The sequence below is a fragment of the Vespula vulgaris genome, chromosome 20 (assembly GCF_905475345.1).
Source record: "Vespula vulgaris chromosome 20, iyVesVulg1.1, whole genome shotgun sequence".
In the NCBI taxonomy this organism is placed as follows: domain Eukaryota; kingdom Metazoa; phylum Arthropoda; class Insecta; order Hymenoptera; family Vespidae; genus Vespula; species Vespula vulgaris.
The window spans coordinates 405100-423742 of NC_066605.1; the positions used below are offsets into that span (position 1 = coordinate 405100).

Consider the following 18643-nt stretch of genomic DNA (forward strand, 5'->3'; position numbering starts at 1 on the left):
TTATCGAGTGCACCAGGAGTTATCCATGACCTGTTCGCAAGCACCCGACACTTTGTTGTCGGATTTATTTGTAATCTCTTACAAATGCGATTGCTGTGAGTATCCTTAACCCCTCCTCTTGATTTCTTCACTCCTTTTATTTCTCTAAAGATACGTGGCAATTATTTTACCTATCGATTTGCAGACGCATGGAATTCATGGAGAGAAAAGAAAAAGAAATAAAAAAGATGTATCGTTTTAAAGACGGCCGGTAGAGACGATCAACGTCAGTCGATCGGCGCAGTGCATTCAAATTTGCCGCGCGACTTGCGCGCCTCTAAAAAATCAATGAGTCCACCCGGCGACGAGTGTGCCAGCGTAACCCCGTCGAGTCGGATCGGAGACGTGCTCGGCGTTTCCCTTGGAAAATTCTCGCTGTTGTCGTCCAAATTTCTCTATTGTCTCAACAAGAAAGATGTAACATCATCGCATTACGAAATGCCGAGTCAGGAAGACATGGACCTTTGCACCGACAAGGTCCTATCCAAGAGTAGAATTCTTCAAGAATTGACGAAAGCCGTCAAATTGGTGAGTGCGTGTACGTTGCTGCCTACCGTGAGTGTGCGTGTGTGTGTGTGCGCATTTCGTATAGGTCTTTTACAAGTAAACCCTATTTCCCTTCTCTTTTTACGCGGAGACGTGTCGTATCAATATCCAAGGCCATTTATGTATATATATACGTACATACATATATATATACATATATATACACGCGCTAGAAGGTACGCGCACACAGACACGAAAATATGTACAAAGAGAAAAATCGACGTCTGACTCGAAATGCAAGGAGGAAACTAGGAGAGAAAGAGAAGGAGAGTTGAAAAGAAAAAATCTCTCTATAGGTCTCCTCCTTCTTCAATCGACGGTGCATAACTCTGTTTCGCGTTACGATCGGCCTGACTTTCACGCGCACAGTCACACAGGAAATGCAGTTTATGGATCGCCGCGCGAAAGTCTGATAAGGAAAATTGAGAGGATGACGTCAGAGGAGAGTCGAAATTGATTCTCCGTCGTTCGATTCGGTGATGTCGAGGATAACTCAAGTTTTCGTTTTCACCTTCCTCGTCGTCGTTCAATTTTTCTCCTTCGATTTCTCGTTCGAATGTCGAAAAGTCGCAAGAAACGTCAAAGATGACGGTAGTGCCGCTGGTGACATCGCGAACGTGCACGCGGCCGTCAGTAAGCACGAGTTGCTGCACGAGCTGCGTACCGTTGAATATCGCTCTCTCATATTCTTCCAATCAAATTCGAGACTGCGTTAATCTTCTCTTTATCTTTCTTTCAAATCGATCGAAGATCGTTCGAACATTATCGAGGATTTCGAGGTCTCCTTTAGTCGAGTTGACGTCTTCTTTGTTCCATTTAATCGACGTCGCAACGCTGAAATGATTCCCGCGAAAAGGTTTTTATAATTTCATTACTTTCTTTCTTTATTTCTTTCTTTTTCTTTCTTTCTCTTTTTTTCTTCTCTTTTTTTCTTTTTTTCTTTCGTTTACTCGGAAAAAAAGGACGAGAAGATCGATCGAAATTTAGCAACGTCCCTGTCACGAGTAAATTAAGAAAGACACGTCGTGCATCAGTTATTTTTATATATTTTACATGTTGCAAAACACGTGCTATTCTTGTACACAACCATCGGATCGGTTTGAAAAGATTTTTATATTTCGTACTGTCGTCGAGCGCCGAATTTTTTTTCCTTTCATTCGCCGATACTAATGTCCGTTTCATCTTAATCCAGGTTTATGCTCAGAGTCTCTATGGCACCGTGGTCTTGGATGGAGATTCCTGGCTTGTTTATTGGCTAGATCGAGCGTTACGGCATGGTTTACGCGTAGAAAGACACGGATATTGGGGTACGGCCAGAGAACTAAGTCATCAGGATACCGTCGTGGTGATCCATGCTCTCCAAAGCGTACTAACTTCCATAGGAAAAGGTGAGTCTTTGTGAAATGCGGAGATACTTTCTATCATGTTACGTTTATCCTGTATACGTTTCTTTGCGAACAATTATTGTGAAGTACCGTAATACTTGAAATTTGGAATATTCCAAAAAAAGTTCTATATATTTTCTAGGTAGAGCATGGTTATATCATACCCTCAGCGAAGGCAGCTTCGAAAGTTATTTAGCCTGCTTACTGCGGGATAGCAAAACTTTAAAGAAACAATACTTTCCCCATGCGCTTGTCCGCGACGCCGATAAGACCAACCAACTTGTGAATCTCCTCGCTGGTCTAGAAAATGTGTCCTTCACTTTACAATTAGTACGTATATTAACGTACGATTTAAATTAAAAAATACAATATTTTTATTATCTCGCGCGAGACGAGTCGATTGGATGTTTTAGCGTCGTGATTATTCTCTTATACATTGTTGTTTGCAACTTGGGTAATCTTCTTTCTCTTATTTTCTAAGATAGCAATATGTTGACTCAAATTGGATAACGTTTTCCTTTAACCTGTTATGTAGTTTTTATTAGACTTCCCCCATGCAGATATCAATATCACCCCCTAGTTACAATTATCTTGGTAATAAATAATATCTGTCTTGTTGTAAGAGACGTACGTGTGGATATATCTGTTTTTATAAATTCAAGGGTCAATATGTTATCGCTGTATATAGTATATTTTTATGGTTAGAATATTGATACATATATGTAGTTTGTTCTTGGAAAAGTTTTGGAAAAAAAAAAAAAAAAGGATTTATGTATCGAGAATAGTTTTGTAAAATAAAATGATGATTTTAAATATAGGATGTGACACACTTGGACATCTGCAATTATATGCCGCAAAGGCCTATGAGCATAAACTCTTCTGGAACCGTGTTATCTTTACATCTGAGATCTTCTAGCGTATGTTCGAGCTTAGCTTCGCCCGGCGATAGTGGTGTTGCGTTTGACAGTGACATGGACCTCGCGAATGAAACCGATGCCAGCAGTTATAAAGAAGTAAGTTCTCAATGTTTTAAATTTGACCATGCATTTGTATTGACACCGACACGTATTTCAGGAAGACTCTTCGATGGATGATATTCCGGATTATCGAAATAATAGATACAAAGTTATCATCAACAATTGCATACAAGAGAACAAAAATTTTAGCTCGAGCGATTCCAGCGAGGATGGAAAGACACCGATGCAGTCTCCTGCGGTTACAAAATTTCAAAATGTGATTATGACGAAGAGTGACATCGCGAATCAAAACTTAACCAGGAAGCTCGAAGATAACGAACTCAATTGTTCGAGTTTGGACACTTTGAAAAGTTATGATTTTTACAGCAGAAGCCTTGATACCGTTCACTTGGACGCGGTGAACAATAAATGTGACAACGGAATAAAAGAAATAAATAAAAGGAGCAGCTATTACGGGGACGGCAGCTATAGCTTCAAGAAGAACATCGATCCTCGTAATTCCTACGTGATTAATAACGATACAAATCTCTTGGAATTGAGTATGACCATTTCTGATTGCGATAATATAGAGCCTCCTTATGGTATTCTGAACACACTTAACGTGACGGATGCGAGCATTTTGTCGACATCCAGCTCCGAAGCCATAGTGCAACGTAGACAACGTAAGAAGAAGCGCGAGAGCAAGAAACGCGTTAGTTTTCACGAGGATATTCTAAAAACGATGAAATTAGATGACGATGAGAGCTATGCGGATTTCTCTATGAGCTTTCTAACACCGAACTCGATTCAAAAGAAGGACGCTCAGAAGGGACGTTACAGTTGGTGTGGACACGGAGATTCTCCTTACGTTCAAAAGAGTACCAATACGAGAAACGCGCATTCCGATTATTATTCCTTTTCTTCGTCGTCGAGCGTATTCGACAGTGATATCGAAAAGAAGGGAACGCAGAAGTTATGCAACCAGACGTTGTGTCAGAAAAATTGTAAATGTTCTTGCGATCTATCTCTGCCAGAACGTGGTTCGCCAGAAGGACAAGAAGATCCAGCTAAAAGTTTAAGACCAAAGATGGAGATAGAATTGGAAGAGAACGAGGCACAAGAAGCGTACATCGTTGAAAAGCAGTACGGAAATATCGTCGAGGATCCGCCGGTAAAAGTAGAAATGCCGAGAGCACAGAATTCTAAGAAATACGCCAGTTCTAGCGATTGGTCCGACGTAGAGAGCGTCGCAACTTCCGATTTAGAAGAGCGCAAGATCAATAGGCATTTGGCTTCGCCGTCTAAAAAACGTAACATGACCTCGATATTAACCGGTGAAAGCAGTAGTAAATTATTAGCGCCTCCTTTACGACAAGCACCATCGAAAACATCGTTGTTGAGTAGATTTTTGAGATCTATCACGGAGAGGAAATTTGAAAGTAAAAAAACCAAGAAACCACAGAAGGCTAATCCGTTGTACATCAAAGGGGTCAAAGCAAATTACGATTCGTTTAAGGATTTCAACGATAATCTCGATAGAGAGATACAAGAAAATGTTGCTGCAGAGAAGCAAGAGTTTAGCGGAGAGAAGATCAGCCTAAAATTACGAGAAACCTTTAAGAAGCATATTTACAGAGACAAAACAGAAGAGTTGTATAAAGTTTATAAAGTTAGAAGTTCGTACATGACGAACGGAGAGAGCAAGCCGATGATCGCTTTATTAACGGACAAAACATTATACTTAACCGGCTCGAAGTTGGATCATTCCTACAGTAACCAATTCGTAATTCCTTACAACGAGCTAGACGTTATAATGGTAAAAATATAATTTTGTGTGTGCGCGCGTGTTCAGCGTCCATATATATCATTTACGTTCCATGTAATAATTTCCGTAATCAGATAATAGACTCCGACAGTAAAGTTTCAAATTCCTTTCAGATTGGACCAAATGCACAAACGATTCTTATCTCTAACGCCGATTATGAGATGCAGTATCTATTTTCCACTGGCAGTTCGCATACCACCTCGGAATTAATTACGCATTTGGAAATAGCCATGAGAAGATCACCATCGAAGCCTCGATTGCCGGCTGTTAAAGAATTAAGTTATGAAGACATGCATATTCTGAAGCAGTCGATATTGTCTGATACTGCTGTACATCCTGTAAGTATATTATATTATTAACTAAGCGATTTATTGCTTTCTTCTTACTTATTTTAATTTCATTTTTAGGATGAAAAAATAGAACATTACAGTCTTATTTATATGGAGGATGAACATATGTCTCCTCCGAGCACACCGTGTGGCCCAACCAAAGAAGGCGATCTTATGTTTAGACCACACACTTATCAGCAGATACATCCTAATGCACCAATAAATCCTTGGGAAGCTGGATATTTTGTTCTTAAAGGAGGCGTGGTTTACATGTTTACAGATTCGAATCAACGCCTTCCTAAACGTGCCATTCCGTTGAAGGGTGGTCTTTGTCAAGGTTGCCGAAGAATTCCCAACTCACATCGACCGCATACGTTCGAAATACTTTTGAAACCAAATAAAGCGTTTCAATTTGCTGCTCCGGACGAATACGTTGCTTCCGAATGGTTGCAAAGTTTCGTGCAAAGTGCGTCTGGTTTGTTTGATTGTTCTGATAAGAGAGAACCTATGCCCTGTAGTCTTGTCACGACTACAAGACATCTAGTTGCCATGAAAGAAGTATATCCAGGTACTCAACGCAATCAAACGTTATCGTGTGCTTCTGTGGAAGACTTAACAGCTTTCAGAGTACCCTTACCCGAACAATCTTGGTGTATATTGGTAATTATATCGAATTATAATTTTCATTTTACGTTTTTTTTTCTTCTTATTTTTTATAATAATCTTTCGAGTACTTATGATATTTCAAACGTTTAGGAATTCGCTTGTCGGGAGGTTCACGAGAGTAGCGGTGATTGGGTGATATACTTTACCAATTATACCGAGCTCTGTACTTTCAGAGAGATTTTACAAACGTTATGGGCTGATGCGGATTTGGTATGATTATCATTCATATATATACACGTATACATACATTGTTTAATTAACAATTATTAAATACTTCCTTATGTAATTTTAGGGTGAATTTCCTATGGTTACGCTTCCTCCAGAAGATAAACTTCATCGACGCTGTTCGGACGCTAGTAAAGATTTAGAATATGCTTGGCAATATTTATTACCGTCAACGATCGAATAAGCACTAAGGTGTATTCATATACACCTTACACACGATAGAAACCCTTAAGAGAAATATTTTACTTTATCTCCTGATAAAAAGAAAAGATCGAAAAATTGCATATTGATAACCTACAAGGTAATATTGAAGAAACGTAAAAACGTAAAATGATATAGTACACTATACATTTAAAATGCTATGTTATTCTATTCCTGTGAAGTAGCATACAACTAAATTTTAATGTATGTATTATATTTTAGTTTGATTAATTAAGCAGAAAGTTTGTGTAACGAATTGAATTATTAGGTTGCCTGATTCGAATAGATTAGTAATTCTAAGTGATATTAATCGTGCTATGCACAAAACGGTGCAATATATCGTCTCTAGTATAAAGTTTTGTGATTATTTGCTAGTAATTTATATTGATAAATGAATTGTAATATAATGGCAATTGTGAAGGGTTGTGTTGCATCACATTGTATGAATGTCTATGTACTCACATTTATCCAAAAAGATAGGGTAATATGCATTAATTACGATTATCTTTGAGACAATGTTCTTCAAAAAAAAAAAAAAAAAGGAAAAAAAAAGAAAAAAAAAATCATAAGCTTAGATTAACTTCGCAAAATAATCTAAAAATATTACTCTGTATACTGCTTATACAATGAGTATACAATGTATGATTAACATTCCTAGTACAGGTACAGGTAACAGAGCTTTCTAATTTTATTCTTACAATCGTACCTACTGATTTACACACGCTATTGTATAATATCTTAACTTTTCATTACATTATGATTTTTCACGAAGATTTGCTTGAAACATTGAAAATGTAAAGTTACATATATGATCTCAAAATATTACGTTTACGCTATTGAATTAGATGGTTTAAGAGACTTCACGAGTCATTATGCGATTTGTAATGCTAAAATCTTGTGAAGTATCGTGGCAAGACAAATAATAAAACAGTTGTATATTATTAAAATTGCATACATACAATTTCTGTTCGATCTAACGAAATAATAATTATATTATAGAGTACATCTATTGCTAAAATTATAAACGACTATATTACGATTACCAATTCACTAAAAAGCACATGTACCTTCATCGAATTCTAAAAAGTAAGTTATATAGGCAGCTTTTATTTGTGGTCTAAAATAACATCCTATTCTATAATTTCATAATTTTGTAAGTTTACCTATTGAATTTATTATTGATGCATTATGATTAAAATTCATACTTCATCATTTTCTAAATCGTCAATGTAGATTTAACAATATAATTTGATTTATGTGATATATAAATCATAGTAATATTAATTTATATATTGTATTCCATTTCTTCTTGTAAATTATTTTCATTTATGTGGAAAGCATATAGTGATAGATTTTTTACATATTACAGTTAGCATCTAATATAAATATCAAATCTGTATACTTTCCACATAAATTTTTATTCGACAGAAATACTATAACAGTTAAAAATTAATAAAACTATTCCAAACTAGTCAAATAAACAAGCTTGTTACATTCTGTAATCATTGCCAAGAATAATTTTTCATTAAAGTTAAAACTTTCGCTCGAAGCGTGTGACTTTAGCGACAAACATGGACGGAATATAAACTAAGAGTGCAACAGGGGAATACTCCTTACTATGCACTCCTTGCATTAACGAATAAGCTCGTGCGAGCTATACTTTTCTCGCGTGAAACCAAACAGTTAGTTAATTAATTGGTAAAGTTAGCGCGTGATAGAAATTTTGTAATAAAAGTAGTAATATATCTAATGAAAGCAAAAATAACAAAAGTCAGATTATACTTCCGTGAAGACAGATTACTTTTCAGTAATGTTCAAAGTGTTTCTTAATTCTATAAACTTTATATTTTTTGTTTCTAGTTAAACTTACACATATAGCTAAAGTTTATTTAAGTAGCCATTCGCCCGGTACTACTTGCGTTGTATAATTTAAACATAGATTTCGACATATCACAAGCATTATCAACCCAGATCACACCTCGTGGAGGATGTGGCACGACGGATTAGCGGGGTTTCTCCTCTAAAATTCGTGTTCGAGATACCTTTCCGCTTCGGGAGCTTCAGGCTTCTCAGCAAACTGGAGATATGTAAAACTCCGCTTACAAATATGCAGCCATTCGCCCGGTAGTACTTGCGTTTTATGATAATGTATATAATTTAGTTATAGATTTTAGATATAATTTAGACATAGATTCCGATATTGCGCAAGTACTACCGACCCAGGTCCCACCGCGTGGAGGTAGCTGCATCTGGGGACCCACGAACTAACGGGGACTCTACTCTCTAAGATTCGCGAGACCGGCGTGAGCAAATAATCGCCGAACAAATAAAACGAAGTCCCCGGTAGGACTTTTAATCGCGCTCGGACACTCACGTGAGTGTCCGAATGACTCTACTGCAAAATACGCATTACCGGCGTAATCTTATCTCTATATTAAGCAAATAAAACTAAGTCCACGGTAGGACACTTAATTCGCGCCCGAACACTCACGTGGTGTTAGTACAACGGTAATTCTACTCTAAAATACGCGTTCCCGGTGTTCGCGAGGCAACATGAGCGAACAGAGACATCAAGTCCGCAACGGTATCCTACTAGGGATGACGTTGAGGCCGTCAGCCTCGGATGCCCACATCCCACCTTTAAGCACGACCGTCCGTGCCTTTCGTATTTCGAACAATAAAACGAAGTCCACGGTAGGACTTTAATCGCGCCCGAACATCCACGTGAGTGCTAGAATAACGGTGACTCTACTCTAATTCGCGGTCCCGCGGGGTTGCATACACCTCACCATGGACTCAGGTGACTATAGATATAAGGTGGGTCAGTCAACGGACTGAACATCCTTACAAATAGCCATATACCATCCTCCTCAGTAGCACATAGACCGTCTCACTCTACAGTCATCCGATGACCGTATCACGACCGGTCATATATTCGTTTTTAGCAATCAAACGAAGTCCAATATCGTAGGACTTTTCATCGCGCCCGAGAACACCACGCCTGTGTCCGCCGACACACGCGCGAGTGTTCTTTCTATCCTACCCGTAATCGCGCCTAACAATCGAATATGAAGCAAACCCTTCGACGATACATCGAACCTGCGCCGACATATCGATATCCGTGAAGAAGAGGAGAAGAAGAAGAGGAAGAAAAGAAAAGAAAGCCGGAACGTGCGCGCATGTGAGAACCATAGAACTCGGAAGAGAAGAAAGAAAAGAATATCAGTAGGATGCGATGAAACACGTGCACGAACGCGTGAAATAGATGAAATTGAAAAGAAAAGATGGGCATAGAACATCGACCAAAACCAGAGAACGAAAATCTAGCTGGGTTTTTGGTATTGAAAGAAGGAGACCCGCACAGAAGCCCACGCCCATGAGCCCCTCCCATGGGTCCCACCCGAGAGAGACTATGATAATTAATCTCGAATAAATATTTCAATATTATAGATCTAACAATTTCAAAGAATAGATACGTGAATTGACTAATGAATATACGGAAAGTGTAAGAAAGAATGTAAAATGTACGTCCTTCGATGTTTAATTTGGAATTACATAGGAGAAATTTTGGAGAAGTCTTAAAGAACGCAGCCATTCGCTCGGCAATACTTGCACACCATAAGATATTGATGAAACACAAGTACTTCCGACCCAGGTCCCACCGCGTGGAGGTTGCTGCAGTTGGAGACCCACGGGCTGACGGGGTCTCTAGTCTGAAATTCGCGTGACCGGCGTGATCAAGTAATCGGCGTTCAATAAAACGAAGTCCCCGGTAGGACTTTTAATCGCGCCCGAACACTCCCGTGAGTGTTAAAATAACGGTGACTCTACTCTAAATTCGCGTTCGCGGCGTCCACGTACCAACCGAGAATTCAGGCGGCTAACAGGAGGAGGGTCAGTCCACGCTTACGGATAGCAAACCATATTACTCGGCAGCACACGAACCGACACACGACCGATCATTATTCGGTTTAGCAATCAAACGAAGTCCATTACCGTAGGACTTTTATTCGCGCCCGAGAACACCACGTCTGTGCCCGCCGACACAGGCGGAAATGTTCTTCCTATCGTACCCGTATTCGCGTCTAACAATCGATCATGAACCGAACCTTTCGACGATACATTGGACCTACGCCGATATATCGAAATCCGCGAAGAAGAGGAAAAGAAAACCGGAACATGCGCGCACGTAAAACCGATAGAACTCCGAAGAAAAGATGGACATAGAATATCGGTATTCCCGACATAAACCAGAGTACGAAAATTGAGTTCGATTTTTCCGTACTGAAAGAAGGAGACCCGCACAGAAGCCCACGCCCATGAGCCCCACTCATGGGACCCACCCGAGAGGAACTGTAATAATTATCTTGAATAATTATTTCAATTATTACATACGTCAAATATATTAATATTACTACGCGAATCCACGAATAAAAATGACTGTGAACTTATTGCTGGATATACGAAAGATGTAAGAAACAATGTGAAATGTAATTTGGAATTACATAGAAAAGATCTTGGAAAAATGTAGAAATGTGCAGCCATTCGCTCGGAAATACTTGCAGCTTCCAAGATTTCGATACACAACAAGTACTGCCGACCCAGGTCCCACCGCGTGGAGGTTGCTGCATGTGGAGACCCACGGACTAACGGTGACTCTACTTTTTACTACTTCTACTACTATCAAGAAAGCAAAGCAACGGGGCGACCTCCACTCCCGACGAATTCAAGCCTCCAAACGCTAAAATTGCAGCCCCATGCGTCTCCGCATTTGGGAACCGACTTACGCATAGCTCAACTATCCAACATCGGAAGCTTCGATCACCACTTAAGCACGACCGATTGTGCTTTCGCGACAAACGCCGGAACCCAAAATGGAATCTACCGCAGTCACGATACTTACGCGAGCATTCCGGAAACACTCACGCGAATATGTTGAATGCGTTAGAGCCAATTTTGGACTTAATCGCGCCCGAGAACACCAACGCCTATGCCAGCCGACATAAGCGAGTGTTCTTCTATCTTGCCCGAACGGGAGAAAAGAAATCCATCTACGCCAGAGGTAGAAAGATTCTTTAAACACCCGTGTAAAAATCTAAATCCCTCCATGGTCCTTGGGCGGTGGAACGGTTGCGGCACGTGGAAATGCACGGACTAACGTGGACTCTACTCTAAAATCCGCGATCCGAGATGCCTTTCCGCTTCGGGAGCTTCAAGCTTCTCAGCAAACTGGAGATGTATAAAACCCCGCTTACAGATCGCTCCACCGTCCACACCGTCGGCTTCAGACATCTCGAGACACGACCGGTCGTGTCTATTTCGATTCCCAAATCAAAACGTAGTCCTCGGCAGGACTTAAACTCGCGTCCGCGAACACCCACGCGCGTGCCGGCCGTCACGCGCGTGGGTGTTTTCTCTATCATTCGCGTACGGAAGCAAGGAGACATACCCTCCCTGCATATAATAAAGATTATATGCAGAGAAGTTCCTTTAACTCCCGTGTAAGAATCCGTCCCTCCATCACCTAACCTGAAACAGAAAAATAATAAAAGAGTAAAAGATAATCCTGTAAAAATTACATGCGAAATTATATGTAAAATGCCATTATATACAATAACTTCCCTGTAAAAATATAATTTCACCATGGTAGATCCGTCGATGACCTAACCTGAAACATAGAAAGAGAAAAAGGAGAAAAGCATATTATAATAAGTAGAAATATAGATATTAAAAAGAAGTGCATAAATAAATATAAATGCATATAATTAATACGTATATATAGGATTAATAAAAGTCTATATTGAATCTAAATGTATGTAATTAATAGAAATGAAAAGTAATTCAATAAATGAAATTCACGATGATTCGTCTTTCGATCATTTAACATGAAACAGAAAAAGAGTTAAAGAGGAAGAGAAGAGAATAGAAGCGAAGAAGAAAAAGAAAGGAGAAAAGAAAAAGAGAAAAAGAGCAGTAAATGATGCCGAGACGGCAGCCCGCCAAAAGGCCCACACCCGTGGGCCCCTCCCAAGGGTCCCACCCGAGGTTAACAATTAATAAAACTTAATGAAAGTAACTCATATAGTAAATGAAAGTATATAATTAATATAATTATCAAAAGTATACAATTAATAAAATTGTATAAGTTAAAAAGTAAATAAGAATAATTACGAATGATAGATAATATAAGTGCGACAGAAAAGTTTTCTGTATGTTCTCTTAGAAAATTGATTTAAAATTTCGTTATGTTCAAATTTATTTATCTGTGGAAATATAACTAACAATTTAAAATGTAATAAATTTAACGTTTAATTGAACTTAGACGAGAGATATTGTAAAGATATTAAAATATGCAGCCATTCGCTCGGTAATACTTGCGTTTTATAATTATATGTATAATTTATTTACAGCTCTTAAATATAATTACGACATAGATTTCGATATTTCGCAAGTACTACCGACCCAGGTCCCACCGCGTGGAGGTAGCTGCATCTGGGGACCCACGGGCTAACGGGGATTCTACTCTATAATTCGCGTGACCGGCGTGATCAAATAAACGGCGTTCAATAAAACGAAGTCCCCGGTAGGACTTTTAATCGCGCCCGAACACTCCCGTGAGTGTTAAAATAACGGTGACTCTACTCTAAATTCGCGTTCGCGGCGTCCATGTACCGACCGAGAATTCAGGCGGCTAACTGGAGGAGGGTCAGTCCACGCTTACGGATAGCACAACCATACATCTCGGCAGCACACGAACCGACACACGACCGGTCATTATTCGGTTTAGCAATCAAACGAAGTCCATTTCCGTAGGACTTTTATTCGCGCCCGAGAACACCACGTCTGTGCCCGCTGACACAGGCGTGAATGTTCTTCCTATCGTACCCGTATTCGCGTCTAACAATCGATTATGAACCGACCCATTCGACGATACATTGGACCTACGTCGACATATCGAAATCCGCGAAGAGGAGAAAAAGAAGAAGAGATGGAGGAAAAGAAAACCGGAACATGCGCGCATGTAAAACCGATAGAACTCCGAAGAAAATATGGACATAGAATATCGGTATTCCCGACATAAACCAGAGTACAAAAATCCAACTCGATTTTTCGATGCAGAAAGAAGGAGACCCGCACAGAAGCCCACGCCCATGAGCCCTACTCATGGGTCCCACCCGAGAGAAACCATAATAATCTATTCCGAGCAATTATTACATTATAGAGCTATGCGTTTCGATGAATAGAAACTACTATAAACTTACTGTTGAAGATACAAAAGACGTATGAAACCATGCGAAATGTAACTTGGAATTACATGGAAAAGATTTTGAAAAAGATTTTAAAGTATGCAGCTATTCGCTCGGTAATACTTGTATCTCATAAGATTTCGACATAGCGAAAGTATTACCGACCCAGGTCCCACCGCGTGGAGGTTGCTGCATGTAGGACCCGCGGGCTAACGGGGACTCTACTCTAAAATCCGCGATCCGAGATGCCTTTCCGCTTCGGGAGCTTCGGGCTTCTCAGCAAACTGGAGATGTATAAAACCCCGCTTACAGATTGCTCCACTGTCCACACCGTCGGCTTCAGACATCTCGAGACACGACCGGTCGTGTCTATTTCGATTTCAAAAATCAAAGCGTAGTCCTCGGCAGGACTTAATCTCGCGTTCGCGAACACCCACGCGCGTGCCGGCCGTCACGCGCGTGAGTGTTTTCCTTATCATTCGCGTACGGAAGCAAGGAGACATACCCTCCCTGCATATAATAAGAATTATATGCAGAGAGGTTCCATTAACTTCCGTGTAGATATCCCACGTTGATCCGTCCCTCGATAACCTAATCTGAAACAGAAGAAAAATAAAAGAAGAGGTAAATGTAAGAGTAAAAATTAAAAAGTCTGTAAAAATTAAATATAGAAGCAACGACTAAAAAGAGAATAAAAATTGAATACAAGAGCAAAAATTAAAAAGTTAATAAAACAAATATAAAAGCAAAAATTTAAAGGTTACTGAAAATTAAATAATAAAACAAAAATTAAAAAGTTAATAAAAGTTAAATACAAAAGCAAAGTTAAATATAAAAGCAAAAATTGAAAGTATAATAGAAATTAAGTATAAGAACAAAAATTATACATAAAATTAATTGCACGATGATCGGTCCCTCGATGATGGGTCCCTCGATGATCGGTCCCTCGATGATCTAACCTGAAACAGAAAAATATGAATTAGAATGAGAAACAGATATAAAGAATATAGCAAAAGAAAAGACAAGCAGGAAAAGGAAAAAGAAGAGAAAATTTGCGTATGTACGCGTGAGAAAATTAAAATTCTGAAAGATTGGTATGTATCTCGTAGATCGGTTCAATCCACGAAAATCAGAATTTCATAATTGAATTCGATTTTTCTTTAGTGAAAGAACGAAACCCGCCTAAGGCCCACACCCGAGGGCCCCTCCCAAGGGTCCCACCCGAGAAAAGATAGAAGACTTAATGAACAATTTAATCAACTGTTTGAAATAATTGTTCAATCTACAATATGCAGCTATACGCTGGTTAATACTGGCATCCTGATAGGTATCCCTCCTGTAAAAGTAAGCTAGTAAAAGAGGAGAATATGCTACGTATTTAAATATTCTTGTTTCATTCCCATGTGCACTTTTATTTAGTGCACTTTCAGTGGTCCTCACAATTGCCATATTTTATACGTTTCAAAATTATTACTTTAATATAAAACTTGAATTTATAAAAATAAAATTATGGATGTAATTGAACTTTAGAAAAGTAATATGAGAAAAATTTATTAATAATAAAAATGTGTAAAATACGTAAAAATTCTATTCCCAATCGCATGGCACTGTGAGATGGGACCCGGAATGAATAGATCTTAGTTTCTGAAAATTATATTATTATTATATAAGAGCATTTTGAGTGACAACATGGTATAAATAAAATATGACTAAGAGTTATTCTCGAAGTGTTCTGTCGAAACTTCGAAAATAACTCTATAGTCTAATAGTTGCCCTCTTGAGCCACAATTTGTGGGGGCCTCTTCGGCACATAGCCTCTTCTTTGCTTCGTGCCCTAACAACTATTATAGAACATTTGAACTATCGCCAAGAAACTAGAACTATCTCTTATTCTAAAACGTCAAAGAAAACTAACAAATCTAACGCAACTCTAAACCAATCCTGAAACGAAAAATCGAGAAAGCATCGGAAGAGAAACGAGAATTAATATATTAGTTTCTGAAAATCCTAAGCTAAAAATCGATTAACTTATTTTGTGTTCTACGCGTTGTGATTCTACAAGTCTCTTTATCTTTTATCAACGACTCTACTCTATTTTATTCTTTCAAAAGCAATAACTCTATTGAGACTTTCTTTTATTAATAAAATTGATGAATCTTTATTTAAAAATGTAATGAAAAATCATTGGATGCTCCTTCTTACTAGCGATTTCTCTAATTATTAGAAAATAAATTATACAATCTCGCTTGTAATCCAGAAACTATCCATCGCGAATGTCTTCTTGCTTATTCATTATTAAAATTCGCGAATATCGCGGTACTTTACTATTTTGGCGAGAGAAAATTATTTAAAAATACATTCAAATAGTCAAAATTTCAAATAATTATAATTAACGCGTTTAAGCAAGAAGACTCTATCCTGATCTAATAAATAAATCAAAAAATAACGAACCATTCACGAGTAAATCTCCAAAGAAATTTACTAGTGGTCACTCATTGCTCTTCTACTAATTAATTACAACCAATCACTCGTGCCGATTCGGACCTTTCGTCCTCGACATGATTGAGTGATCGGAGGGACTTAAAAATTGACTTACTACTTTAGAAGTTCTGCGACGGCTCCAAAACACTGGACCGCGATTTAGGTCGAAATTGAGGGTGGATGATCTGTAGTTGGTTGAAAATGAGGTAGGTCGACATCGAAGTTGGTCGAGATCCTCTTCAGTGATGCACTGACTTTAATTCGCGGTAGTTATTTATTAACGAACGGTCACTGAATTTACTTAACGCAACTCTAAAATATTTTACAAGTACAGTCTGTGCGACTGTTAAAAAATCAAAAACTACGCGAGCAAACACTGACTCTAAGGACTGCATTGCACGCAGTCTATGCAAAAACACTTATGCTTTAAATCGCGAAACGCGAACGAACAAACACTGCTTCTACTTCGCGATAAATTTATTTTAGCGATACTATCACTCGATTACATCATTGCAACGCGCGCGATAGCAACGAGGTTCTGAAACAAAAATACAAACGAAATAATTAGTATCATTGTTATAATGAAAACTGTATAAATCATTCAACAAAATATGATAGAAAAATATACTTACTTTAAGTCTTCGTTAATACTCGCTCGATTTCGGCATCGTGCGAAAATTTCTAAGTCCACACATGGAGATAGATTTTCAAAGTCCCCCAAAGGTGCGAAAATTTCTAAGTCCACTCGTGGAGATAGATTTTCAAAGTTCCTCAAATGTGCGAAATATTCTAAGTCCACTCGTGGAGATAGATTTTCAAAGTCCCCAAGAGTTTCGAAAATTTCTAAGTCCGCTCGTGGAGATAGATTTTCAAAGTCCTCAAAGGTTTCGAAAATTTCTAAGTCCACTCGTGGAGATAGATTTTCAAAGTCCCCAAGAGGTTCGAAAATTTCTAAGTCCACTCGTGGAGATAGATTTTCAAAGTTCCTCAAATGTGCGAAATATTCTAAGTCCACTCGTGGAGATAGATTTTCAAAGTCCCCCAAAGGTGCGAAAATTTCTAAGTCCACTCGTGGAGATAGATTTTCAAAGTTCCTCAAATGTGCGAAATATTCTAAGTCCACTCGTGGAGATAGATTTTCAAAGTCCCCCAAAGGTGCGAAAATTTCTAAGTCCACTCGTGGAGATAGATTTTCAAAGTCCCCAAGAGTTTCGAAAATTTCTAAGTCCACTCGTGGAGATAGATTTTCAAAGTCCCCAAGAGTTTCGAAAATTTCTAAGTCCACTCGTGGAGATAGATTTTCAAAGTCCTCAAAGGTTTCGAAAATTTCTAAGTCCACTCGTGGAGATAGATTTTCAAAGTCCCCAAGAGTTTCTAAAATTTCTAAGTCCACTCGTGGAGATAGATTTTCAAAGTACACAAGAGTTTCGAAAATTTCTAAGTCCACACATAGAGATAGATTTTCAAAGTTCCTTAAAGGTGCGGAAATTTCTAAGTTCACTCGTCGAAGTCCAACGCACAACTGAACCAGGATCCCGACATTATTGTCGTCTCCCGAACCCGAGTATCCCCACCTCGCATTTAAATCTTGAATGAAATAAGCTGTTATGTATTTGAATAAACTGTTCGTTAATACTTGCACGAATGGCATCCCGAAATTTTCTAAGTTCACTGGTCGAAGTTCAAAGCACGACTGAACTAGGAACAACAAAGCTCGGTCAATGACTATGTTGTCGACTCACGCAGAAAATTATCCCCACTTCGCATTTAAGTGTAAAATCAAATAAACTGTTGTAGATATGAATTAACCGTTCGTTAATACTTGCACGAATGGCATCCCGAAAATTTCTAAGTTCACTGGTCGAAGTCTAACGCGCAACTGAACAATAAAGATCGGCCAAAGACCCGACATTGTTGTCGTCTCTCGAAGCCGTGTATCCCCACTTCGCATTCAAGTCTAAAATCAAATAAACTGTCGCATATTTGAATTAACTGTTCGTTAATACTTGCACGAATGGCATCCCGAAATTTTCTAAGTTCACTGGTCGAAGTCCAAAGCACGACTGAGCTAGGAACAACAAAGCTCGGTCAATGACTATGTTGTCGACTCACGCAGAAAATTATCCCCACTTCGCATTTAAGTCTAAAATCAAATAAACTGTTGTAGATTTGAATTAACTGTTCGGTAATAGTTGCACGAATGGCATCCGCGAAAATTTCTATGTACTCTCGTCGAGTTCCAAAGCACAACTAAACTAGTAAATGTCAAAGTCGTTTAGAGATCCGATTTTGTTTTCGACTCACAAAGAAAATTATCCCCGCTTCACAATTTAATTTTAAAACAAAATATTTCTCCGTTATTGAAAAAACATTGAAATATGCAACTATTTGAGCGGTGGTATATGAGTCCTTGACAACAGTTAAAGACAAAGATGAGAAAAAAAGAAAAAAGAGAAAAAGTAAAGAAAGAAGAAGAGAAAAATAGCACTGCAAAGATACTGAAAGAGTAAACCGCCCAAAAGTCCACGCCCCTCCCAAGGGTCCCACCCGAGACTATTGAATAATAAAAGTTAATAAAAGTAATTAATATTATAAATAAAAGTATATAAGTAATAAAAGTAGAAAACAATAAATAAGAATGACAGAACATAAGTGCGACAGAAAAGTTTTCTGTGCGTTTTCGTCTGAATTTTATAACTTTATTAATTTAGAATTTTGATATATTCAATTTATCTATATGTCG

The 18643-nt window shown here is 38.5% G+C and overlaps 1 protein-coding gene across 2 annotated transcripts; it reads left to right on the plus strand.

Moving 5' to 3' along the window:
• The first annotated feature begins 291 nt into the window (after positions 1 to 291).
• On the plus strand, positions 292 to 12036 carry LOC127071168 (pleckstrin homology domain-containing family M member 2). Of its 2 annotated transcripts, none has more exons than XM_051010114.1 (9): positions 292 to 567; positions 1778 to 1973; positions 2113 to 2300; positions 2789 to 2983; positions 3045 to 4742; positions 4865 to 5089; positions 5159 to 5740; positions 5837 to 5956; positions 6039 to 12036. In XM_051010114.1, the coding sequence occupies exons 1-9, from the start codon at positions 328 to 330 to the stop codon at positions 6153 to 6155; spliced, it is 3561 nt and encodes a 1186-aa protein (XP_050866071.1). In that variant the 5' UTR covers positions 292 to 327; the 3' UTR covers positions 6156 to 12036. The 2 variants fall into 2 exon arrangements, with proteins under 2 accessions (XP_050866071.1, XP_050866073.1); XM_051010116.1 differs by lacking the exon at positions 292 to 567 and adding an exon at positions 837 to 1441 and having other exon boundaries at positions 2096 to 2300.
• Positions 12037 to 18643: the final 6607 nt, after the last annotated feature.

Bases quoted from the DNA above. Each gene is read 5' to 3' on its own strand.
- LOC127071168 (XM_051010114.1), top strand. From the start codon at position 328: ATGAGTCCACCCGGCGACGAGTGTGCCAGCGTAACCCCGTCGAGTCGG. The intron at 1,974-2,112 runs GTGAGTCTTTGT...TATATTTTCTAG, and splicing joins ACTAACTTCCATAGGAAAAG to GTAGAGCATGGTTATATCAT. The intron at 5,741-5,836 runs GTAATTATATCG...TCAAACGTTTAG, and splicing joins AACAATCTTGGTGTATATTG to GAATTCGCTTGTCGGGAGGT.